General features: G+C 45.6%; 4 protein-coding genes and 1 pseudogene across 4 annotated transcripts; 3 read left to right on the top strand and 2 right to left on the bottom strand.

Moving 5' to 3' along the window:
* The first annotated feature begins 1,363 nt into the window (after positions 1–1,363).
* LOC136494044 (heavy metal-associated isoprenylated plant protein 39-like) lies at positions 1,364–3,066 on the top strand. Its single transcript, XM_066490180.1, has 3 exons — positions 1,364–1,743; positions 1,857–1,932; positions 2,127–3,066. Exons 1-3 carry the CDS (start codon positions 1,732–1,734, stop codon positions 2,447–2,449), a joined length of 411 nt encoding a protein of 136 aa, XP_066346277.1. The 5' UTR covers positions 1,364–1,731; the 3' UTR covers positions 2,450–3,066.
* Positions 3,067–7,949: 4,883 nt separating this feature from the next.
* On the top strand, positions 7,950–13,432 carry LOC136492710 (actin-related protein 8-like). The gene is made up of 12 exons (XM_066488709.1): positions 7,950–8,574; positions 8,681–8,766; positions 9,138–9,208; positions 9,375–9,442; positions 10,123–10,184; positions 10,279–10,405; positions 10,767–10,843; positions 11,006–11,148; positions 11,301–11,449; positions 11,533–11,666; positions 11,812–11,930; positions 12,021–13,432. Exons 1-12 carry the CDS (start codon positions 8,204–8,206, stop codon positions 12,111–12,113), a joined length of 1,500 nt encoding a protein of 499 aa, XP_066344806.1. The 5' UTR covers positions 7,950–8,203; the 3' UTR covers positions 12,114–13,432.
* A 541-nt stretch (positions 13,433–13,973) lies between these two features.
* LOC136492709 (ubiquitin-conjugating enzyme E2 28) lies at positions 13,974–16,264 on the bottom strand. Its single transcript, XM_066488708.1, has 5 exons — positions 16,111–16,264; positions 15,941–16,020; positions 14,964–15,091; positions 14,707–14,811; positions 13,974–14,358 (listed from the first exon to the last, which is right to left on the bottom strand). Exons 2-5 carry the CDS (start codon positions 16,008–16,010, stop codon positions 14,215–14,217), a joined length of 447 nt encoding a protein of 148 aa, XP_066344805.1. The 5' UTR covers positions 16,011–16,020; positions 16,111–16,264; the 3' UTR covers positions 13,974–14,214.
* Positions 16,265–18,339: 2,075 nt separating this feature from the next.
* LOC136494045 (uncharacterized) lies at positions 18,340–24,183 on the top strand. The gene is made up of 6 exons (XM_066490181.1): positions 18,340–18,489; positions 18,577–18,665; positions 18,775–18,991; positions 22,731–22,823; positions 23,121–23,208; positions 23,687–24,183. The coding sequence occupies exons 1-6, from the start codon at positions 18,392–18,394 to the stop codon at positions 23,963–23,965; spliced, it is 864 nt and encodes a 287-aa protein (XP_066346278.1). The 5' UTR covers positions 18,340–18,391; the 3' UTR covers positions 23,966–24,183.
* LOC136490610 (uncharacterized) lies at positions 19,880–21,913 on the bottom strand (annotated as a pseudogene).
* Positions 24,184–26,819: the final 2,636 nt, after the last annotated feature.

A 26,819-nucleotide genomic window follows, 5' to 3' on the forward strand; every position in this document is an offset into this window, starting at 1 on the left:
GACAGGGAGAGGAAGTTTTGGGCCACGTGGTGATTCAGGGAATGAAATTTCTGCAACGTTTCCCCTCGCCATGGCCCATGCCCCCTATGGCTAAACGGACTGGACGGACGGGTGCACGAGACCGGAAGACCCGAGACCTGCTTCAAGTCAACTCGGCGACGCGTGCATTCAGTCCTGTCGGTGTCAATGCAAACTACGTACTCGGGTAGCTTACCGGTAAGTTCGAGCTTACCGGAAGCTTAGCTGTGTATTGATTGCACTGTCAATACACATTCAATCCTGTATGGCAGCGACAGTGCAATCAATGCACTGGCAAGTTCGAGCTTAGCTGTGTATTGATTGCAATCAACGGCCCTGTTCAGCTTACCCTATATTCGGCTTGTTCAGTTTTTTTTTTAGCCGGGACAATGTTTTCTCTCACAACAATTCAGCCGGAACAGTGTTTTTCAATCAGTTTCAGCTAAGTTTCAGACCAGCGAACGGAGCCGTGGGCATTCAGTCCTGTATGGCAGCGACAGTGCAATCAATGCACTGGCAAGTTCGAGCTTACCGGAAGCTTAGCTGTGTACGATACGATACAATCTCTCAGCCTGTTCGCTTGGTCGTAAACAATCGTAAATTTTCAACCAAAATAATCCACGATCGTTTTAGCCCAAGCCAAACAGGCCGTCTCTCACACACACATTAGTGACAGTACAATCACTTTCGAGCTTGGAGTAACCAACACCACCACTGCAGGCGGTAACGATCAGGCCGGTATCACTTTTCTCGATCGTTTGCACGGGCAACAGTGCCGCCACGGCGTCACCGCCCACTAGTCGCAAGTCAGTCAAGACGCCACAGCCATGCACGCGGCCGATCGGATCGGACGACGACCGGCCCAGGGCGTCCAGCCCACCCGGAAGCGGACGAAGACCCGGCAAATTCGAAAAGTCGTCGCGGCCGCGGCCACTGGTGGGCGCGGGACCCCGTCAAGCGGCTGGCTGGCTGGCTGGGGCGCGGCGCGATCTCCTTTGGCGGCTGCGTTTCCACTTGCACACGGCAGGGCAACGCCGCAACGGCCTCCCTGAGACCCAGACCCCCCCTGGCCACCCACCCACCCACCACGCGCGGCGCGGACGAGTCCAAGCAGGAGCAAGCACCGGGAGCGGAACGACGACTCGAGCGACCGAACAGAGAAAAATAGATAATTCCTCGCGACGTCATCACCGGCTTTCTTAACGGCTTTTAGCCCACTGATCCGGCCAGCGCGTCCGTCGTCACGCGATCGCGCTCGATCCGATCGCCCGTCCGCCCAGGACAGCCACCTTGCCTTCGTCGCGGCTCCCTTGGCCTGGCCCGGCGCCCTTGGTTGCCCACGGCCCCACGCGCGACGCCGCTCCCGTCCGGCTCGGCACGGAGCAAACGAAATCATCGGTCCGCGACCGGGGCTGTCGATGCGCCCAGTGTGGCCAGGGCCCTGCCGTGCCGAGTGCCGCCCGCCTGCAGGCGCCGGCCTATAAATCCGGGTCGCCTTCGGGCTTCTTTGCCGCCCCCATCCAATCCAAGCACACGCCCATCGGATTCACCGCCGAGGCAGGCAGAGGAGAACACACCCACGGCCATTTCCGCCCCCGCAGCTCGGACTGTCGGACATAGCCAAGGCCCAAGGCACAGCCGGCTGCTCTCGGTCTCGCTTCCGCGCGCTAGCTAGGAGCCTAGGAGGAGGACTCGAGGAGGATCGGTTTCGCCATGGCCGACAAGGTAAACCAATCGCCTCAGAATTCTCGCTCGATTCGCACCGATTTTGGTGTTTCCATGTCCGTGTGTATGGCCCGGGGTTTTAACGGGGTTCATCGCCGCTCGTCGTGGCGCAGAAAGTGGTGCTGAAGCTGGACCTGCACGACAACAAGGACAAGCAGAAGGTGCTCAAGGCGGTCTCCACTCTCCACGGTACTTATTACTTCACAGTTCACTCCTCTCCTCTGCTCTGCTTCCCTCCCCCCTCTTCCGTCACCGTCACGGAGGCCGCCGCCGGCACCATCCGTGTCCTGCAGAACCGCGATCGAATTCTCAGTTCGTAACGAGTGAGTTCATGTCCGATCGAATTCTCATCATCTCTGACGGCCGCAACCCCACACGCGCAGGTATCGACTCCATCTCCGTGGACATGAAGGATTCCAAGCTGACGGTGACCGGGCTGGTCGACCCCGTCGACGTCGTGGCCAGGCTGCGCAAGGTCGGCTCCGCCGCCATCGTCTCCGTCGGGCCAGCCAAGGAGGAGAAGAAGGAGGACAAGAAGGAGGGCGACAAGAAGGAGGGCGACAAGAAGCAGCAGCAGGTCGTGTGGTACGGCCCGCCGCACCCGTGGTACGCCGCCGCGCAGCAGCACCAGTACCCTCACCCGTACCCGCCCCAGTACGTCGTCCACAGCGCCGAGGAGGACCCCAACTCCTGCGTCATCTGCTGATGCCGCTTCGGCTTAGGCGCAGCAGCGTATAGGCTCCGTCTTCTTTTTGTAAAATCTCTGTGTAGTTGGCCTACCTCAGGCACGATCGACCGCCACTTCGTCGGTGATCGCCGGGACCGGGACAGGTTGTGGTGGTTGGCTGCTCTGCTCATCTCTATCCTGGGCCTGACGTAGGGTTGGTCGTTGGCCCGTCCGCAGGTCGTTATACGATGGCTAGAGCAAATTATTATACAGTCGATCCCAAGTCTCCAAGACTAGTTATTGGGGGGTTTCAGCAGGCTGCTGATCTGATCAGCGTGATTGCGTACTGTGCATAGAATATATGTGATTTTTGTCCTTGCTATTTGGGTGTTTGAGGCATGAAAAAACTACTTAGTATATACATAGAGATATCTATAAAGATTAACCTTGTAATGTAAACTATAACTTCCAGATGTCCGATGTATCGTGACGAGTTTATTAAAGGGGCGCAAATGTCCTGACGATGATGCCGATTGTCTCGAACGATCTGGAAGTAGGATCGATGAACTGGACAGGGGGAATATGATGATATATATTGTAATCATAAAATGGTTGGCATCTGAACCATATAAATAAATGTGGAATTTGACGGTAAAGATCAAGTTTTTTTTTTTTCTAAATGTAAAGAGCCAAGTTACCATGGATGGATGTTGGACTACTTAAAGAGCCAACTGGTGTGCAACTTAGGTCATCCTGAGGGGAGAGTTTTGTATTGTTTATAATATTGCCCCGACATGTAAAATGAAATTGAAACCTGAATGAAACACTCTGTCTTAACGTACAGTTTCGTTCTTGTTTTATAGATATTTAATTTCATGACTCATTTAGAATTATAAATTGGAATCTGAGCCAATAGGGTTTCAAATCTTCCCTTTCTTCTTAATTAACAACGTCGTCATGTCAATAAAAATATTTATGTGAAAGACTATTAAATACAGATAAAATTCTTACTAAGATAATAATTATTCATGATTTGTGATGACTACTGTAGACTAATGCACGAGCTATGGACACACAGAATCACACACATGAATACGTGACGTATGTCAGGGTACAAAAGACATGGTGAGGAAGTTGCTTCTGATGAAGCAAAAAATGTTGGTTTGGTAGTTATGCGGTGGGCAATCGGATTAGGCGCAACAGAAACAACTAAACTCCAAATGATGCAAACAATCTCAAGCTACATTTCCAATCGATTTGCGTCGCTGCTGCCCCATCTGTTAGGCGTCTGACTCCTACAGCCTGTTCGTTTCGTCGTAAACGTATATTACTGCTGGCTGGTTTGGCTAGTTTGGTGTGAGAGAAAAATATTGTTCCAGCTTATAATCCACGATCGTATACGATCATATAAGCCCAGCCGAACAGGCAGCTAGTGGACCACGGAAATGATGTCCATTTCGACTGGAACCAAGCACCGGTCCCAGTAGCTAGTGACCCGAGCCGAGTGTACCAGGAGGCTACCACCAGCAATCTGGCCGGTACCACAGCAGCTCACCGGTCAGACCAGTGCCACTGCTGCCAGGCGAGCTCGGCCACGTCAAGTGGCGCTCGAGCCGCACGTGACGCGACAATTATCCTGACTTCGTTCGCCTCCCCTTCCCTCTGCCATCCTCGCTCCCGCCCGTCCGTATAGATGGCCAACGGGCCGGCCTGGCACAGGCCCGTGCCAGCACGGCCCGATAGCCAACGGGCCGGCACGGCACGCCGTGCCTCACAAGGCCACGGCCCTTGCCTTCGGCCCAGGCACGACCCTATGGGCTAATTTCCGTGCTAGGCCGGCCCGCAAAGCACGACCAGAATCACGGGTCGTGCCGGGCCACGGCCTGTTACCCTTGCATTCACAAACAGATCATAGTTTCACATTCACAGAATGTCCAATACATTCACAGTCACAGATCACAGATCACAGTTTCATACATTCATAGAATCAAAGTTTCATAATTCATACATTCACGTCCAATACATTCACAGTTCATACATTCACATAATCGAAGTCTAAATGTCTGATACATTCACAGATCACAGTTTCATACATTCACAGAATCAAAGTCCAAATGTCCGATAGACCAATCATTCACAATCCAACAGAGATATCAAACTCCAAACTCCAAAGCCGACAAATAACAGAAATAACCAAAATGAGTTGTTTAGTGCAATGTTGCCTCATTAAAAACCTTTCTAGCTAAACTCACCCTTGTGAGAAACCCTAGAAAGGAAAAAAGAGTGCAGCCAACTCTTAATTAACCATTGTTCAAATGATAGACAAGTCTTTCACAGTCACACACACCCTTTCACAGTCACAAATCACACACACACACCCTCAGGAGTCAAGTCTCAACCTCAGTACATCATTAAGTACCAGGAGCACCACCAGCAGGTCCATCTCCATCAAGGTACAAGTTCTGGAATGAGTCTTTAAGCTCTTGGTTGTCAACAGCATGTTGTTCCCTTTTTTCTCCTAACTCATAGTCCTTTAAGCAGGTCAGCATCTCCACAGTCTCTGGTGACAAGCGCCGCCGTCGTTCCTCAATTATCGTACCTGTCAAACTAAAACAAGACTCCGAAGAGACAGTAGATACAGGAACTGATATGATATCTCTAGCCATTATAGACAGGATTGGAAATGTTAGCTTATGGTCACGCCACCACCGAAGTAGGTCAAAATCATCCTCATAAGAAGTGACATTGTCACTGTCTAAGTAAGTTTGGAGCTCACAAACAGCAGGAGTAGATGAAGATGAAGTGGCAGGGAGATGGGAAGGACCAACAACACCTGATCTACGGCCAAAGATTCTTCCCTATGCCTGCTTTTTCTTACCTGTATGATGTGATGGTTGTGCAACCCTTTGAGACCTAGTTGCACCAAACTTGTTCTCATATTTGTTAAACAGTTTATACAATTCAGTTTTGATATCAGCATAGTATGAACTGTACTCAGAACCAGTATATTCACCAAGTAATTGCAGCACATTAAAGAAACCTCTCATCTTAGCTCTAGGATCAAGAATGAATGCATATGAATATAACAGAGGTATGTCCTGCCAATATTTAAGAAATTTAAGCTTCATAGGATATATAATAGCTCTCAGATTATGATCTTTTTCACATGCATGCAAATGAGAAGCAATCTCTAGGATATAGTGCAGAACAAGTGGACTTGTAAGATAATAAACACCAAACAGAATAACAGTGGAGTCATAGAAGAGTTCCAGAAACTCCAATAACTTCTCAGCAAAATACCAATAATTTGTAGTCAACAATTGTGAACCATAATGGGAATTAATGAACACAGAAAAGACATTCTTGTATGGAACCAAGTGTTTAAGCATCAGGTAAGTAGAATTCCATCTAATATTTATATCCAAGCCAAACTTTCTAGGTCTAACTCCCTTAGCATTACAGTATTTCTTGAACAATGAAATTCTTTGATTAAAAGAATTTAAGAAGTTAATTGCAGTTCTAAGATCTTTTGTGTAAAGTTTCAACCTCTTTAATCTAGATTTTACAATGAGATTAATGATATGACAAGCACAATGTTGATGTACAAGACTGTACTTATGGTTACTAGGATACAAAGGATCATGTGAAGGATCAGGACCCAAGTAACAAGCAAATAGAGGTGTCAAAGTGTTCATAGCCTTAGCATTAGAAGAAGCATTGTCTAGAGTGACAGAGAAAATCTTGTCAATCAGACAATACTCAACCACAGCAGCAATTCTTTCAGTAATGTTTTCACCAGAATGTTTAACCTCAATCTGCCTAAGACCAATAACTCTTTTTTGTAACTCCCAATCAACATTCACATAGTGAGCAACAACACTAATATAGTCCTCCTTAGCATTACCAGACCAAATGTCTGAAGTCAAAGCAACAGAAGAAGCAGCAGGCAACATAAAATTCTTAAGCTTATCAAGGCGTTCAATAAACAGCTTACCAAGATCTCTAGTGTTGGTCTGTCTAGAAATCTTGGCAAACCTAGGGTTATGAGCAAGAACAATGTAATCCTCCTATGCCTATGACTCACCTATACCTAATGGAAGGTCAAGCATAGCAATCAACCGACACAAACTCAGAACGAGCAATAGCAGAATTATAGTCCCAGTTATGCACAGATCCATTAGGATTGAAAGAAAGCCTAGACTAAACCCTAGCAGCGTGATCAGCCTTTTTCCTATAAGATTTCTGGTGCCTAATCAAATGGCCAGTGCCAGCAGAAGATCTAGCAAATAATTTACTCTTACACATTTTATAGATAGCAGCAGTTCGAACCTTTTGATCGTTCACAGTCTCATAGATCTCATTAAAATCAACCCAGACACCAGATTTACACTTACCAAGGCATGAGGTACCATCTGTGCTATTAGAGCTGACTGACGTCCCTGTCGCTGTCGCCGATGGCGCTGGCTCTGCCCCTCCACCACTGTCGCCACCGTCCAGATCGATCGGAGCAGAGCCGCTACCGACATCGATACCCAACAACGTAGTAGCATCGTATAATGCAGTAGCGTCGTCACAGATGTCGTCGTCGTCCTCGGGGACCAGCCTTGCCGCGAACAGGTCATCGTTGCCGGTGAGTGGATAGACGACATTGTCGTCATCCGCCATGCCGACCTTGACCGCGGACGGCTGATCTCCAGCATCGTTCCTCAACGGTGCGTGCGGCCGTCGTGCTCGGTCTATGCCACAGGAAGAGGACGACGATGCATCAGCAACTGACCTGCACGAAAGGAGGAAAACATAGAGTCAAAGAGGTAGAGATACAAATCCAGAGTTAGTCGTTCAGTGGAAGAGAAAGAGACACAAGAAGTGAAGAAGACAGATCTAGGGTTAGGGTTAGTGGAGTACCTGCGCAACCGGAGTCCAGTGCCGAAGATTACGAGGACCACCCAGAGGAGAGACACCGATTAGAAACGACGGCGAATGGTGGAGGAGGGATGGACGGGAACACGGTCACGAATCTCACATAGTTCACCGAGAGCGAGAGGGGAGAGAGGGAGAAGGGAGGAGAGTGGAGACAGTGTCAGATAGGCGGATCGAGGTCACCGGAGTCGGGGACGACGGACGAGATCAGTAGATCACGAGAGAGAGCTCAGATTCGTCAGATTGTGGTTGCGGGCGAGAGAGAGCAGAGATTGTGCCACGACGAGCCGATGAGCGAGTGGGGATTAGGGTTAGGGCTGGGAGCGAACTGCGGAGCCGGCCGTCGGCGAGGCGACTAGGCGAGCGAGGATCGGCTGCGCCACAGCGAGCGAGTGGGGATTATGGTTAGGGTTGAGAGCGGAGAGCGGAGCGGACGAGGCGAGGCGACCAGAGACCCCCGCTTATATATGCGGGGCGCAGGGGGCGTGGGGAGGCGGTAGGCCGGGTCGCTAGCGGGCCGCCTGTTCTGTAGCAGGCCATGCCGGGTGCCTGGGGTAAGGGCCAAGCACGGCCTGCTCCTCCATGATGGGCCAGCCTGGGCCTGCTAGCCGCCGGGCCAGGCCGTGCTTGGGTCGACAAAAAAAACGGGCCTTGGGCTGGGCCGGGCTGCATGGCCATGGCCGTCCGTGCCGAAAGCATCTGGTGGCTTCCGCTTCCTCCCTCTCCCTCGTCTCGGCCGGCCGTGTTCGCGCATATGTAGCGCGCCCGCCACCGACCACCCCGCACGCCACTGTCCGCGCGGCGATCACCGACCGACCCCATCCACTTCCCTCCCTCGCTCCCTCGACCGACCCAGCCCAGCCCAGCGCTCGCATGGCGATGCTGCTCCGCAAGGTGTGGGGCTCCGTGCTGGCGCGCGCCGCGGCGCCGGGTGCCGACCCGCCGCCGGGGTCCCCGCGGGCCCGCCGCGAGCATGCGCAGCGCGCGGAGCAGTTCCAGTACCAGTACCACGGCTCGCTGTCGCTGGGCGCGCTCGACGCCGTCCCCACCGACGTGCTCGCCCAGATCCTGCGCCTGCTGGGCCCGCTCGACGCCGCGCGCTCCAGCGCCGTCTGCCGCGCCTGGCGCGTCCTCGCCTCCGACAACGGCCTCTGGGCCTTCTTCCTCCGCCTCGGCCCCGAGCCCTGGGACCTCGTTGTCTTCGCCGAGACGCACCTCGCCGCCGGCCCCTCCTCGCACCCGTGGTGCGTGCGTGCCGTTCGCGCCACTCGCTCTACCTTCTCGTCGCAGTGCTTAATTCTGCCCCGGTTGCGCGCGGTGTTGTGCCTGATATCGCTTGACATTTTGTAGGCTGTACTACGACAGCTCGCCGCAGCTCTCGTTTAAGCAGATTTACGGTCTCCGAGCGGTGGTCCCGGGTATTCTCATAGTGGATGGTAAGAGATAAGCATACTCCTGACATGTCCAATTTTACTTTCGATTAGATGCCCAGCGCTTGCTCAATCAAAACAAATATTCGGGAAACTATTGAATGAAGTAAACCTTTGATGTTTGGATTGTTGCCTAATTGACTAAGTATTTCTGCATAACAAAATGGATGGTAGTTCTGTCTGTACACCTTCAGTTACTAGGAAAGCTTACTGTACTAGAATACTCTACATTTTATATCTGTAAAAGATTGCCATAGTACTACGATCAAATTTAACTCTTTACATGTGCTATGGAATGCTACTTTTCTTCTTTTTATTCTTTGTCTGCTGCTGTAACCTCAGTTCTTGGTGTGTCCTCTCTGTTTCTTTTATAGAAGGTGGATCTGGGTATTGCAAGTATGGCTGGAGCAAGTACGCTGCTCCTTCTGGGCGTTGTGCTACATTCTTGGTAAGCTGTGGTGATCGGTGGCAAGGGTCACATCTTAAAGGCACATGATGCCCATGAATATTGTGATGACCAATGCTAACTTACTATTTCAAGATTGGTGTTAACTGAATCATCAGAGCACAAAGAGATGTTGCTAATTTCTGTGCCTGTTGTGATTATCATGCAGGAATTTGGTAACATTGAAGCACCTATGTATGCAAGGCTTCGTCACTTCTTCTCTACAATCTATACGAGGTTTGAAATTACATATCGCTTCTGCAGTACCACGGTTTTCCTTGGTTAGTACAGCAAATTTGTCCAGTATGTCCTTTTTGTGTGTTAAAAGGGAATTTTATCAACGGTACTAGTGGGCATTGCCGCATTGGGTGAATTCATATCGAGCACCTTTTGCTATGTCTATGAAAACTTAGGCTGATTAAGCTGTGTACTGTCTAAACGATTCACCATCTCTAGCTTTTCACGTCAGCATGAATGTCCGTTGCTATTCTACGATGTGTGCTCATTTATATTTCAGCTTGCATGCTTGCTGTTGATTTCACATGCTAGGAGATAGTTCTTTCATAATGCTTTATATTTTCAATTATCTACGATAGAAAAGTTCTATGGGTGACACTCTGGTGTTCCAGCATCCTTTGCCCTATTGGGATATACAGATATGTATTCAACACAAAATTCTAGTATATTCGAAGATTGCTGTTTATTGTAGTCTCTTACCCAAAAAAAGCTGACAAATGAAAGATGAAAAGTTTACTTTTATTTTTTTCGCCTCTGTTTTGGTTTGAAGTCGACTGGAGCTTGAGCCTTGAGGTTTATTAAGGACTTATTTTTACCTGATGGACCATCTGTTGTGATGTTTAGTGTAAATTGTTTGCTCTTTTTCATTGTATTATACATCCTATTCTTGACTTTTACAGGATGCAAATAAAGCCTTCGACTCAGCCAGTTATTGTTGTCCTTCCACTGTGTCACTCTGATGGTTTGAGTTATTGCATTCTTACTTGACCCAACTCCCTAGTTTACCGTCCTGCATTTTGACCATGTTACTTGATTGAACTTTCTATTTGTCACAGATACCGAGTCTGCTAGGGCCTCAAGAAAGCAATACAAGGAGACGTTGTACTCTGTCTTGTTTGACATGAATGTTCCTACTGTTTGTGCTGTCGATCAAGTATGCATTATTGCATTATTTGATTACTAGTTAAACCAACAGGATTCCCCTACCTCATGTTTTCTATTTAATCAGTCATTGTTCCTTTCCTGAAACACTTTTGTCCTAATGATTTCGCTTCCGTGAATTCGTGTAATTGCATCACATCAGAACCATGAGTTTTAGTCAAAGCTTGAGCTATCCAACTGAGAGCTTCGTGTTTAAATAGTGTATTCAGTATCACATCTTAATGTAGACATGCCATCTTTCTTCATGGCCCAAGTGTCAAATATTGTTTGATGTTCAATTCTTCACACTTTGTATGTCCTTCATTAACACGACATATTTACAAACTATCTTTGAGTACACTTTCATGAGCAATGAGCTCACTGGCATTTGGTTTCCAGGCAGTTCTATCTTTGTTGCTTCTAAACGGACCTCTGGTATTGTTGTGCACATTGGATTCAATACAACTTCTGTTGTTCCCAGTGCCATATCTATATTATTAAGGTTTTTCAAGTATTTACTGTGTGTTCTTGTGAGTTTGTGGAACATTAGTCGTGCTGTTTGGTGTCTGCATCTTTCAGCTGCACATATCAATGTCATTTACATTTCACCATTCTGATAATATATTAATATGTTTTCAACAGTCTTTCAAGGTAGGGTGATGTATGAGATAGGTGTTGAAACTGTGGGGCAAGGTGCCCTTAAACTCACTGGATTTCTCAAGGAGTTAATGCAGCGGAGAAATATATCCTGTGAGTCACTGTACACTGTTCGAGCCATAAAGGAGGTAAAATTTGTTTATGCTGCAATGCTAAAGTTGTTTGGAGTACAGACATTTCTTTTAAGAATCTCACTAATATCTACAGACAAGCTAATTGTATTTAGAATGAAGCTTATCTCTGGCTTCTGACTCTGCCTCTCTTTCTCTCTCATGTAAAGAAACTTTGCTACGTAGCCGCTGATTATGAAGCTGAATTACGTAAAGATACACAAGCGTCCTGCGAGGTTGATGGTGAAGGGTGGTTCACTCTGTCAGAAGAGAGATTCAAGACTCCAGAAATTCTATTTCAGCCCCATATGGGAGGAATGTACGGAATATTCAGATATTGCTTGATTTGTGCTTTCATAACAGTTTAGTTATGGTTGCTCAATATTGATCTTGCACTTGCAGGCGTGCTATGGGCTTGCATAAAGCAGTAGCTCTATGTATGGATCACTGCTATACTTCAGGAACGGTTGGTGATGACAGCTGGTACAAGACGGCCATTTTAGCTGGTGGATCGTCATGCTTGCCTGGTTTACCAGGTATTTTTCCTATGCATATTAGGGCTGATATACTCTTTAGATATTACTTGGTATCAAAAAGAAAGTGGGATAATAATGGCTAATGCTAATTATTCTAGATCTTATTTATTTCGGTGACTCTGACGAATATCATGTAATACAACAGAGAGGCTGGAGAAAGAGCTTCACCAACTTCTTCCACCTTATATCTCAGAGGGAATAAGAGTACTCCCCCCTTCATTTGGTACTGATTCTGCCTGGTTTGCTGCAAAGATGATTAGCAATGTAAGGACATGGAACCTTGATCTTTTCTGTGTTAAATTCAATTTCAACATTCATGTTAATTTCACTCGCTGATGGCTGCTTTAACTTTAGGTGAGTACTTTCACTGAGGCATGGTGTGTAAAGAAGAAACAATTCTGCCAGAAGACACGGCGGAATGGTCCATTGTTTATGAATTCCTGGTAATAAAAATTTCAGACACAAGTCGCGAGTAAAAAGAAACATAAAACATGGAGTTCCCCCACGCATCGAAGTATGGTACACGACATCCAGTCCATGCTCCACGGAGCCTCCACCAGTATATAAAAGAATGAGCATTCACGCCCACATCATGTATATATGGATTATGAACAAATGCATCATTCGGTATTGTTGTTATAGGATGTTTTGGTAAGTTCATTGTGGTTATAGGATGTCAGCAAAAGCGCAGGAATTGTCTCGATGTTCAGCGGAAAGATAGTCTCTGTTTATAGTTATATGTCTCATGAAGTTTGGTACAGTTCTAAATGTTGTAAAACATTTTGTAAATGTGATGATATTTTTTTTTATTGCTGATGCAACTGTGATGCATGTTGTTCATCGATTTGGTAATGGTTGGAGCTTGCAGTCAGTTCTAGGTGGGGTTGGGGTCTTGGGGAAGGCTGAGTACACCCTCCGTTTTGAAATACAAAGAATCCAAATTTCTTCTAAGTCAAAACTATTCTAACTTTGATCAAGCTTATAGAAAAGGAGAAGAATATTTATGACATCATTGTAATGTATATGTATAATTTCATAATAATGTACCTCTTTGTGGTAGATATTAATACTCTCTATAAACTTGATATTAAGGCAGTTCCAATTCAGAAACTATGAGGCTACATATTTTCAATAACTCTTTCCTTCAAAATGAAATTTTATTCAATCAGTGTTTTCTTCTATCATCCATCTATCCATCAATTACATCTATTCATATCTTGGTTAGTGCCCTTCTATCATCCATCTATTACATCTATTCATATGTTGGTTACTGCCCTTATATACAGGGTTCACTCCCTGTCATATTGCTGAATTCATACTCCATCGAAGTTAACTATAATAAGCCTATAACCCCTCAAACCTGTTCGGCTGTTCCACCCGAGGTTAAAAGTAATTGCAACTTTTCTTCTGCCATATGCTAAGCTAAAAGCAACTTCTTACACAGTGATGACAACTTTAAAGCATAATTGCAACTTGAATTCTTCTGCCACATGCTAAGCTAAAAGCAACTTCTCACAGTGATGACCAACTTTAGAGCACCTGAGTTCTTCAAGAGTTCTTCAAGAGTGTAAAATTTGAACTTTGTACCCTCCAATAATGTCTGTACAAAAGTTTTTCTATATGTTGAAAGCCATTCTCGCTGATTAATACTCCATTTAGGCCTCGTTCGTTTATTTCAGAACGGGCCGAAACCTGGTCCCGGCCGCTGCCAAACGAGCCCTTAAAAAGACCGTAGCATATTCCTATAACTAGCGTACCTAGTACAGAAAGCTCCCGCTCTGTGCGGGATCCGGGAAAGGATGTAAGTGGCGAGGCTTATCCTTGCCTATGCAATACGAGAAGACTGTGACTCGAACCTGGAACCTTCCGATCATAGGCTGTGTAGGGTCTGGAAAAGATGTCAGTGGCAAGCCTTACCCTTGCCTGTGCAATACGAGACCACGACTCGAATCCGAGACCTTCCAGTCACAGGCGGCAAAACTCTATCGCTTACACCAAGCCCGCCCTTCAGCATATTCCTATAACTAGCAAATAAAGAAATAAAGAAAATTGCTCTTATAACCCTGCTATGTGCTATACTTGAAGTAATTGATGAAACTTTCTTAAAGAGGAGCCTCTCTAGCTTAGGAATCAAATCAAAACTCTATTGCCAAGGATAATAACATGGATAGTAGTTAACCATCTCATCAACTTTGGGCTAAATTTGGAGAAGTGACTAGGTTCTTTCATAACCCCTACGCTCACTAGGACGTCAACTGGTTCTTTCATCCGGAATGAAGCAGCAGACAGATTAAAGAAACACCAACGGACACCACGAACCATATAGAAATATGATTAACGAAGCAACATCAGATAACGGAACGGTCAGGTAGAACAGACTACCAGACACAACGGACTTCACAAGGTAATACATGAGTTCAACAGGACACAATAGCCCTCAAAAGTCCATTCATACTTGCTGGGACGGAGTGACTTGACTGGTTATTTAGGTGATAACGATTTTGGGGGTCGGCACATTCACCGGTTTGGCCAGCTTGTAGCCACACTTCTAGCCCATGGCATACTTCTGCGTCCAGGAGCGCGCAGTGGACTCATACTTGGCCCTGTCAGTCTTGTACATGTGAGCAATCTCAGGAACAAGAGGATCATCAGGGTTCGGGTCCGTGAGCAGCGAACAGATTGACAGGAGAACCTGTTAAGACAGAACAGAACAGAACTAACAGATCAGTAACAGTCAGAAATATCTTGAATACAAGTAACAGTCAGAAATATCTTGAATATACTATTCTCATGAAACATAGCCAACATCTCATTACCTAACTACAATGCCTCATGAAGTAATAGAAAATTGGGGCCAAAAATGTCAAGGGCGTTTGGTTACAATCCAATCGACCCACCTCAGTACTTGCATCTCAATTCATATTTGTTAAGGTGAGAACCAAAGAGGCCTCAATTCCTCCCAACCATGTGGATTGGGGTGGGTCAGTGTGCAGCCAAACAGGCCCTAAAACTCACAACATACACAATGTAGGCAATTTACCTTTGATATGGTTAAAGCAGGGCTCCACTGTTCCTTAAGGATGTCAAGGCAAATGCTGCCATTGCTGTTAATGTTCGGGTGGAAAACCTTGGTGCGGAAAGACACCTGAAAATAAGCGTATCATTTGAACATCAGATCACTTTAACTGATTTAAGAGTTGCCATATGATATGTTGATTGAGGATGCACAATTGCAGCTCTAGGAATCATAATATACAGGTAGAACTGGCATTAGAAACCAGAATCTAGAGAAATTACCTTTGGTGGCTTGAAAGGATAATCCGGTGGGAAGTGAATGTTCACCAAGAATACCCCACCTGCAAATGGGCTGTCCGAGGGCCCCATGATGGTAGCTTGCCAATGGAACATGTCCTCACCAACAGGACCTGACAATAAGAACAGTTAGTGCAGCTCTACGCGCAGACAGGTGACTACAAAAGTAAAACAAATTGTGACTCAATGGTGGTGGTGAGGGGTTGGGGTTGGGGGTTGGGGGGGGGGGGGGGGGGGGGGGGGGGGGGGGGGGGGGGGTTTCCAACTGGACTGGTCTTCTGATCCAAAATGCACAGGTTCCACGCCAAAACAAGAGAATATGATTGGAACAGATGGAGCAAACATCTCAACAATAGAAGCCATCACATATGCAATAGCCATATCAGACTAAACAAAGAACATCAGTATGCCTGCAAAGCTATACATGAATAAAACAAATGCAGAATACAGCACAACCTTGACAGACATCCTTGCTGACAAATCATGTCATGGTAAGACCCCTTGTGTTTAAGTTAACTGACGATTGATTCTACTATACAATAACTCAGTGGTTTAACTGCACTCAGACAACATATCATGTAACGACTGATGAACTGACAATATCTCCACCAGCTTTCGAGTCTAATTGACTTCACATCTCACGTGTACAACTAAGAAAGGAAACACCGATATCATAAACTTCATATCATAAACTCTAAGAGCTTACGGAACATGTAAGCACAGCCAAGTAGTGCAGAATCAACCACACGGAATTTTAAAACAAGCATAATAAAATAACCAAACCAGGGTTCTCGGCAAAATAATCACATGCGACCAATACAAGTAACCAGAGTTGTAACTGCATCAATCACGAGCCGAGGAAACAAACACCAATCTAACACATACGGACGACGCGTACATCGCAATCGCAACACAATTCCGCAAGATCTGGACACAAACCACAGAGCTAGAGAGCAAATCACCTGCGCTGCAGGAGGTGGGCGGGTCCTTCTGCAGGTCCTTCAACTCCTTCAGGATCCTCTTCGACGCCATCGATCAAACCCTAAACAAAATCCCCAAAATCCACAGATCAAATCGAACCTAGGTTAGGGCTCCACAGATCGAGCCGATCGAATCAAGGGAGGGGCCGTACCGATCGGTGCCGGGGGGGATCAGGCGGGGGTGGCGCGGGTTCGGTGCAGGGGCCGCCTCCCTCTCTTCTCCGAGGCGCGCGGCGGCGACGGCGACGGCGTGTCGCGGGGGCTCGGGCCACAAACGGGAGGAAGCGAGGAGTCGGGGGATTTGGCTACCGGGTGCCCGTGGGGTCGTTTTATAGGGTGACGGGCGGACGTGGGCCGTCCGATCGCGGATCCGCGGGCGCCGACGACTCGCGTGATGCTTACGCGGGACGCGCACAGGGGGTTCGCCTTTCGGTGCTTTCCGGGTTTATTTTGCGGAAGAAAAGGGGTGAAAAATCATGGCCCTGATCGGTCACAGTTTGCCCTTGTTTAGTTCGCGAAATTTAGAATTTGGGGCTACTGTAGCACATTCATTTTTATTAGGTAAATAGTGTTTAAATATTGACTAATTAGGCTTAAAACGTTCGTCTCGCAATTTCCCACCAAACTGTGCAATTAGTTTTTCTTTTCGTCTACATTTAATGCTCCATGCACGGGCCGCAAACATTTGATGTGACAGGTACTGTAGCAACTTTTTGGATTTTAGGGTCCAACTAAACAAGGGCTTTGATGAGATGTGTTGGGATGGCACGCTTTTGGTGCACATGGATCTCCTGTAAAACTTTGGCCTCGTCTGGTGCCGCTCTACGGAGATACGGCTCCTCTATTTGCTTTCGTGTAGGCTAGTACTCCATCGGTTACAAATTATTATAAAATATTTTGACTTTTAAGATATATATATATATATATATATATTCATTATGTACCTATACATAATATATATCTAAATACTTAGTAAAAACTATGAATCTGAAAAGGCTAAAGCATCTTATAATTTATACTCTCTTCATTTCAAATTATAAGATATTTTAGTTTTCCTATATACATTAGTTTTCTATGTATTTAGACATAATTGCCCTGTTCGTTTTGCTGAAATTTGACTTATGCTGATTTGTTGTGAGAGGAAAACATTGTTCGTTCGCATTGTCAATGTATATTAAGTGTGTAGAAAAAAACTATGTATACCAAAAAAAATCATAATGTCATATATTTGAATAAAATGGAGGAAGAATAGAGGGAGTACTATATAGTGGATGAAATAGATAAAAAAAACCCAAAAAAAACTAAAAGAGGTGATAAAATTGAGCTTTAGGTTACTCCGGCTTTGTTACAATACTATTGTAGTTTTAGAGACGGAGCCAAAAGGCGTTCTTTCAATCCAAGCCTTTTGTGAGTTTTTTCATGGAATAGACACGATCCTCATGTCCACAAATACATGTAGGATTATCGTGCCACTAAAACAACAATTAGTCATAAATGTCAGCATAGCATCAAGTCAAAACTTAAACTCGGCTAAGTTCCATTGAAAGATTCGTAGTTACAAGGTTTAACATGATATTTATAATTCGCAAAGAAAGCATAAGGATGCTAGGATCTTGACCTGATTCAAAAGCAAATTTGAAACACGGACTAGAAAGGAGAAAGCGAAATTGGCATAGGTGGTTAACCGTAATGGTTCCACCCTGCTCACTAGTAACCAGGGACCAAAAGCCCTATGTTTAGCGTTACATGTGTCTGATATTTTTTCAGTCAATATTCGATAGTGAGATCTGTAGCGACTTCAACAATATTAACAATTTAACATATACAGATCCAATATGTCTAGGCGTACATAAGTGTATATTGAGTGCATGAATATGCAACCGATATGCTCCGGACAATATTACAAAAGAAATAAACAAAAATACAAGACTTGTTCCTACCATATTGCAAGTTTCATTGGCTACTTTCGTTTTTCAAATCCAAATTATACTAGCACTCTTAAGCACGTTCAATTGCCATGGGCCTTTTTATCCATTAGACTAGTCATCTTTTGGACAAAATAAACAAAACGAGCTACAACCTTAAAGGGCCGAAATGTAAAGGCGTCTTAGTATTTTTATAATGTAACTTTTCAAATTTTAATCAAATTTATAGAAAATATTCCTATAAGAAGAGTAAACGCTCAACAAAGATATATTAGCTTGATGTTATAGTTGTTGGCGTATTTTCTATAAATATATAGTTAAAATTACATATAAAACAAGACACATTTTGCAACACAATTTGAGTACTCAAATGGTTACTCTCGTTTTCTTAATCTTCAACACAAGTTTCCCAAGAGTAAAACGAGCTACAACCTTAAAGGGCCGAACTGTAAAAGTGGCAAAGAAAACTGCCGCAGTGGTGCTGCCGTCACGCTACTAGCCGCTTGGGATGTCGGCCATGGCGGCGGGCCGCCGCCTCCTCCATCTTCTGCCGGGGCTGGAGCTATGCCTGCGGTCCCGTGCGCTTACCCTCCTCTCCCCGTCGCGGTACCTCTCTACCCTGACCCCACGCCGCCGCCCAACTCCTACTGATTTCTCTGCCCCCAAATTCACAAACTTTCGCTTCTTTTGCAGGGCAGATGGGATGGCTCGTTGCTGGCGCGAGCCTCCGCGCCGGAAGCTTGTGACCTGCCGGCAAGGTGCTTTCGAAGAGGGGAATGCAGGTGAGGCGTTTATGATGCTACAGAAGTGGTCTTCAATTTGGTGCTCTCTAGACCATTTTGGTTTAATTTAGCTGATTTGGTTGTTGGCTTCTTGCCGCTTGCCGGGCAGCGAGGGATAAGGCTGTGCCGATTCCAGATGAACTGCTCGGCCATTGCAAGGATGCCAATGGCAGGGCCCTAGACCTAGAGCCCATTGGAAAGAACTCTGCCAAAGAGTCTGTGCATTTTTCTTTAGAAGAGGAGGAGAGTGACGACGTGGTGTGCGAAATTAGCGAAAGCTTGGTGCGAGATGTGGAGAAGGCTGCAATTGAATTGCTTGCTGCCAGGTGAGAACCGATGAATGATTCCCACCTATAGATGTTTATGGGATTTTCCTGAAACTCTGTCGGTAGCAACATGTTTGTACTGAATGTTTTTGTTCTATTTCACTCTATAGTATGAACTGGGTATCGAGCATAAATGAACAGTCTGCTGATCACACAAACAAATGCACTTGTCTGAAGTCTTAACCAGGGGCGGAGCCAGGATTTGAGGATAGTGGGGGCAATGAACAAAGCAAAGTAGAACTGATAGCCATGCCATATGGTTTTAATCATATATAATAGTAGCATGTTTCACAAGTCTTAACCAAAACAAAATTACATTTCTATCAACTTAAATTTAGCTCTACGACTAGCAGCAAGATCACAGGCTTCAATAATTTCATCGGTACTAATTGATGCAGCCAATTCCTTCTCAATATAAATTACCAAACAATCTCGCAAAAATCCATCTCCCATTGTACATCTAAGACGTGTCTTCGCAAGTTTCATAGCTGAAAAGCATCTTTCGGTGGTTGCAGTTGATACTGGAAGAGTTAATACTAATCTTAACAACCTGTCGACCATAGGATAAGATGAATATTTACCTGTTTTAAATAGTCCACCTGTTAGATCAGCAAGTGTTGATAATTCGTTTAGTTCTAGATGGTTGCATACATCAATTTGAAAATGTGGCAGCTGACTCTCCAATTGAGCTCTTCTTGACTGGAGAAATCTGCAGGATAATATTTTTCCACCAGAGTGCATATATTTGCTATGTTAAATGTGTCCAGCCTAGGATCCAAAGAAGCACAAAGGGACAAAAGCTCCGTCGCTTGAGAACTGAATCGATCTTCTAACTCTGCTAGTTGTTGATCAATTGCAACATTAAACAAATCTACTTTGTAATGGTGAAAGGCTGTGGTGTTGTCATTCTTGTTTTGAGATTTAGTCACATCAACATACCCACAGATGGGAAGACATGGATTAATTGATGAAGTACAGTTTATAAAAGAATAAATAATTTGGGGGAAAAACATACTTCTTACTGAGATCCGGAATATCAATCTCGTGCTTTCCACAAAACAGTTTGATCTCCTCAAGAAGAGGTTCCCAGCCACTATTTCGCAACTCACCAAGCAACAATTTTGTGGTAGAAACAGAATCCACCGCATTTAAGATATCAATGTTCTTCTTTTGGAGTGTCTGACACAACACATCTGTGATCTTCATAATCTTTTCCATTAGAAGTAGAATAAACACAAAATCAAATGTGACAATGATTCATAAGGCACCACTGGCATCTCCGCGAGAATACTTTGAAACTGAACAATCATTAGCAATGCTGCGTAGGACTGAAATTGTGGCACCAAACATTTTCTTTAAGCTTAGAATAGACCTGTAGTGGGAACTCCATCTCGTGTCCCCTGGCCTTTGTAGGGAGGATGTCTGATTTGCCCCTTGCCCTGTGTCAAGCTCGCCCAATTCAATTTCACGGGAAATTTCCTTGGCTTGATTTGCTAGCAACTCATCGTTGCGCTTAGGAGAAGCACTAACAACATTTATGATGAAATTTGCATGCCGAAAAAAATTGTGTGCCTCATGTACCTCCCTTGATGCTGCTACAAGGGCTAACTGAAGTTGATGAGCCATGCAATGAATATAATATGCATACGGGCACTCATTGAAAATTAGAGCTTTCAATCCATTCCACTCCCCTCGCATATTACTGGCCCCATCGTAACCTTGTCCTCTTATATCTTGTATACTTAGGCCATTAGCTGAGAGGACAGCACAAATTGACTCTTTAAGGGTCAAAGCAGTAGTATCATTAACATGGATTAGGTCAAGGAAACGCTCCTTTATAAATCCTTCCTTGTTAACAAATCGGAGGACTATTGCCATTTGCTCTTTTTTGGACTCATCTCGAGCTTCATCAACCATTATGCAAAACTTGCTACTCCCAATTTCTTCTCTAATTGATTTCTGCACTTTTCGAGCAAATATGCTAAGAATTTCCTTTTGGACATCAGGTGAAGTGTATTTTGCATTTTTGGGAGCCTTTTCTAGCACAACCTCATTAACCTCCTTGTTATACAAAGCCAAAAGCTTGAGCATTTCAAGAAAATTACCCCTATTTAAGGAACTTACAGATTCATCATGGCCTCTAAAGGGGCATCCTTGAAATGTCAACCACCTAAGCATATAGACAAAACAAGTTAAAATTAAATACTCCAGCACATATAACTCTAGTTGCAAAAATAAAAAAGAGACTTGTTAATTTTTTCTTATTACCTAATGCAAACAATAGTAGCCGCAAGCCTTAGTCGTCCTGTTGCAAGCGTTCTCTCTTTTTGTTTAAGAATCACATTGTCAATTTGAGCCATTGAGTTCTTAAGATTAGTAAAACACCCAACTGAATAATTATGAGCTGAGCTAGCATCCCCCATGTGTTTTAGAAAAGAACATTCATTTCCATCATTTACTTTCTTCCAGTTCTGAAACCCCTTGACTATGAATGCATCTGGTCCTGATTTCCCAATTGGCTTCTTGGAAAATAAAAAACATGGCAGACAGTAAGCACGATTTGTGTGAGGTGAATATTCTAGCCAAGGAAATTGCTTGAACCAACTGCTCTGAAATGGACGACGATGAGCTAATTCACTGAGTGGGTACTTTGTCAATATTGGTTGATATGGCCCCTCTGAAATATAAAATCTTCAAGCTTCGTCTTGTTGATCAGCTGGCAGTTCCAATATTTGAACACGTTTACCAGGATCTCTCTCAAATCTAGTAGCAACAATTGGTTCGTGCTCAGGCTCGGCAACCTCGGCTTCCATTGGCTCAACGGGAGCACTACTCTGATTATTAGGATTCTCTACATGATCATTAGGAGTTTCCCCTTCCACATTAGGAGCATCCCCTTCCACGTTACCTTGGCAGCCTCGGCTTCTAATGGATTCAATACAATTAGCAGTTGAACCAACCGGCTTGAAAAAACTATGAAGAGTCTCTTCTTCATATTATCTAAGATCAAAAAGGGGAAATTTAGATAAGGATTATTGATTAGATAAGATGAGAAGGGAGTAGCACCTTACCTCCTGTGCGATGCGGAGTCAATATTATCTGATCTAATTAATCGGCAGGTCAGCAGCGGCATTGCGGCAGTCTCCAAGTCTGAGCGAGTGGATAGAGCAGGCAGCAGAGCCGCAGAGGTGAGAGGCGTGGAGGTGGAACTGTGGAGCGCGAAGCCAAAAATCGAAGAAGATGAACAGATGAGTCGCGAGGAGTCAGCGAGACACCGAGACAAGCAGGCCACAGCGACATTTGGCATTCAGTTCGTGAGAGCTGAACAGACGGAGATGGCTAAAGGCCTAAAGCTAAATGGGCTGTATACGTACGTAAGTGGCCAACTGGGCGTTTGGGCCTCAAACACAGTCATTGCTTGGGCTAAATTAGGAGGGGCTAAGTAACTATTTAATACATATATTTACTATATAATAGAGGGACTAGTACAGCATTGGGGGCTGCCAGCCCCCCCTCCTTCCGCCACTGGTCTGAACCAAGTGAATGTTTTTCTTGTTGCTGCCAGCGAAATCCACGGATTTTCTCAATTTCTGACATGATGGCTTTGTCTTAGCATCCATAGTCTAATGGAATTTTGTGTGCTATGCATTCAGGCCATTGGATTTTACTTGTTTTTGGCCTAATCTTGTTGTCACTGTTGAGAATGAACACTGAAATATGCCTTGTTTGTCCTGAGCAGAGCTTTCACTGTTTCTGAGCTTAGGAAGAAACTACGAAGTAAGAAGTATCCTTTTGATACAATTGATGCTGTGATCGCTAATTTCAAGTCAAGGTAAGACTGGTTTCTTTTTGCTTATGGTCACACTATTAAAATTACAACTCTTCATTTACGGAATAGAGGTGGTAGAACTATCATTGTCAATTTTTACAACCCGTGTAGCGTAAGCCCCCAAATTTTGTAGAGGGCATTTGTATTTTGTATTTCCAGATTTTTAGTGTTAGATCTAACCAATACCTGTTGCTGATATAACAAGGCATTAGACATTAATATTTAGTTCTAAGAACATCACTCGTTTTGCTATGCCTGTGCTCATATTATTTTTAATGTCTTTGAATTTTACTTCTGAAGGGGTTTGTTGAATGATGGTTTTTATGCTGAATCATTTTCGCGATCCCGGTGGCTATCATCAACATGGGGTCCAAGGCGAATAAAACAGGTCAGTGTTTTCTCTCTCCTCTCCCTTGCTGTTGTTCTGAATGAACTGTTGGCACATGTGGCCCTCCTTTATTACAAAAAACCGTTTCATGTTCTGTGACTGTGGGTGGTGAATTCCCCTGAGTTGTCTCCATAAATCTCCATATCTAAAGTCTGTCCAAAGAGGTGAAAGAAAAGTTACTTTGCAAAGGAACTTTATATTCTTATGCCTTCCAATTTCATGTTCTGTGAATGGTGAATTCCCCTGAGCTGTCTCCAGAAATTCCTAGTGTAAGATTTGATAATGTCCATATCTAAAGTTCGCCCAATGAGGTAAAAGAAAAGTTACTTTGCAAAGGAACTTTATATTCTCATTCCTTCGGATAGTATATTTGTGATGCCTGATTTTGCTCGTTGTTATTTGATTCTGTGCTTTGCATCTCCCTGTTAAATTCATAAATAAAATATTTTGTAATTGACATCACCTGCTCTCAAATTAGGCACTTCGCCAAAAGGGTGTGCCAGAGGCAGAAGTAGATCAGGCAACAAGAAGAGTGTTCCAGGATGGTCACGGCCTTGGAAAAGAGGCAGCGTTTGGCATATCCGAAGCTTCCATGGATCATCTGTTTGCTCAGGCATCCAAACAGTGGCAGCGTGGGCAAAGCTTGACCCTGGAGAATCGCCGTGCGCGCATTGTGAGGTGGCTTCAGTACCGGGGCTTCAACTGGGCTGTGACCAATTCCATTATCAGGAGGCTGGAGGCTCAACGCCCACCCTGACTCTTCTGCTTTGCAAGTTAGTTTGGTATATGTTTTTTTTGCTGATTAAATGTTCAGTCAACAGCGGGACAAGAATACAAGACCTATTGCTTGGACATCCTAATTCAGATATTCCAGTTTGGAAAATACGAATGTGAAATCTGACTAGATGAATAGTGATGAACACCTTAAGTTCAAACTGAGAAGTTCAGGCGGGCGCCTCTGCCTCACCTTCTGTTCTTTTGGTCAGTTTTTTATTGATGGAAACTGTGAAATGAAGTATGGACCATGTGATGATCAGAGAACACAGGGAACAAGTTCATACACACCGAGGCATTGGCAAACGATGAGAATCATAAATAAATTAAAAAAAAAAGATATATAATAGTACTATGGTATGTTAATTAACATTTTTGTATGCAAAATGCACTGGTAACATCATTATTTTAAAACAGATAGAACAAAAAGGTTTCAGTAGCGTTAAGTATCACCAGCTCTATTCGATGCTTGTTGATAACTCACTGTACCCGACGACACAAAAGGAGGAATAGAGGACATCAGGACAGTGTTCAGTTGTTCACTGCTGCCGCAACGAATCATTTCGCGCCATCGCCTCTCATGCGTCGGCCGTGCTGGGACCGTCTGATGGGCTCGAGGCGCTTGGCGCGTCCGCGGGAGCACTGGCCGGGCTGGGCGCCGACGCCGACCCGCTTGGCGCCTCCGAGCTCGACGTGGAGGGGCTCGAGGCGCTGTCGGCGGCGTCGGCGAAGGGCGCCACGGCCGCGGCGGCGAGGAGGATGACGACGAGCGCGAGAGCACGGGCCATGGCAAGGTTGGTGTGTTGCTAGTGCCTGTGACTACTGTGAGCTCTGACGTTTGTGTGCTCGTGCGTTCTTGCTGCTGGGCGGTGGTGACGGGGAGAGGCGATTCCTGGTGGGGGTTTTATACGCGGGGCTGGTAGCTATTTTCGGTTGGCGCATTGGGAGGAATCGCTTTGCGCTGGCATGTCGCGAGCTGTGGCACGTCGCGGTACATGAGGGCCTGGCCGTTTTTAGACATCGGCCGATGGATGCGACATGTGGCGAGTTTTTCATAGGCTTGTTCCGTTCATGCTTGGGGAGTATGTGCGTTATGCGAGGCTGCGAGCGAAAAGTTCACTGGGGAACACTATTCGGAGCTGCCATGGATGATGGATCACTTGTTTGCTTAGACGTCTAGGCGTCTAGCAGTGGCCGGAGGCAAAGCCGCCCTCGATTGATTTCAGGAACTGCAGTCACAGTCAGTTTAAGCCCCTTTAGGGCCTTAAGATGTACAGAAATCAATTTATTTTCAGTAAAGCTAGCGCTCAGACGTCCTGCCCCAGACCTGCGTTCGGAAGCAGCTCCCGTACCCAGTGCCCGCATAGCATCTCACGCACCCCCATCCCGTTCCCATCCAGCGCAAGTGTCCGAAACCACACCCCGCGCCAATCCCGTGCCCGCACGGCGGAACCGCGCCCACGCTCGCATGGCGAAACTGCGCCCAGCACCCATCCCACGCTCGCATGGCGAAACTGCGACCCCGTGCCCACCTGCCCTGCTTGCGGAGGTGTCTGCCAACATTAGGCACCAGCACGCTAACCACGGCGGTGCTCTCAGCTGCAATAGTAGGCGGACGGATCTACTTTTGAAACATTCAGATGAAACATTTACAACATTAGTCTGAGACAAATGAAACATTTGAAACATGCGTGTAAAGCTATTTGCAACATGTGCAACGCCAAGATCTACTTTTGAAATATTCAGATGAAACATTTGAAACAAACGTCTGAAACACATGAAACAATTGAAACATAGGCTTATAACATGCGTATATTGTCATTGCAACATATGCAACATCTCAGGTCGACTTTTACAACATCAAGATAAAACACTTAAACAAAAGTTTGAAACACAACGTACGAACGCGCGGCCACGGCCTACCTGTGTGGAGAACTGCAGAACCTGCGGCGACCTTCTCCTGGTGGGGGCGGGGTGGTGGCGGTGCAGTGCACGCCATGGCCGTGATGGGAGAGGTGCATGGGGGCGGGATGAGGGACGTCCGCACAGCGTGGCGCGAGATTGGGATGGGCGCGACCTTGGGATGGGGTGCGGCAGGGGATGGCTGCGGCGGGCGAGGCAGAGCAGAGGCGTGTTAAGGACACGGCGAGCAGATGGCGCGTGGACGCGTCCGCCGTAGCGGACGGCGTGGTGAAAGCAGCCGCGATGGCTGGGGAGTGGGGAATATTCTGGACGACGCGCGGACTGAATTGGGGAGCGGAACCAGTTGAACACTTGAGAGGCCGCAGGATATTGATGTTGGGCCTCGATGGCTGCTCAGGCCAAGAACGGGGCGTCTGAACGGAGATGCTTGGACGGACGCCCTGATAGTAGCATTATTGATAGAAAAAATGCAGAAAACAGGGAAAAAATCCTGCATTTGAGCCTTTATGTTTTGGTCTCTCTCTCGCCTTTTTTGCTGCAGACATCCTCTCATCCCTTTATAGCGAATTATTGGGTCTGCTCGCTGAGTTCATTCAAAGTTCATCTAACTAAACTAATCAAGACACAAAAGCAACTGAAATACGATACAAATCCGCTAGTTAGTTGACACAATAGAACCCACCCATTGATGTCACCAGCTGCATCCCTACCTGTAAACCCTTTATGTTGCTTTCTAGGTTTGTTTGTTTGGATCATGTGAAATAGCGTAAGAGCGCTTTGGTACCTGTTTCTGGGAGTGGAAAAAAATCAACAAATTTCTCACTTTCTGTTGTCATGGAATTGGGTATGGGCCCCTTTTTTTAAAGAAAACAAACTTATGGCGAAAACAGAATAGAAAAAAAAAGGTTCATCTG

This window comes from Miscanthus floridulus, chromosome 11 (assembly GCF_019320115.1).
Source record: "Miscanthus floridulus cultivar M001 chromosome 11, ASM1932011v1, whole genome shotgun sequence".
Classification (NCBI taxonomy): domain Eukaryota; kingdom Viridiplantae; phylum Streptophyta; class Magnoliopsida; order Poales; family Poaceae; genus Miscanthus; species Miscanthus floridulus.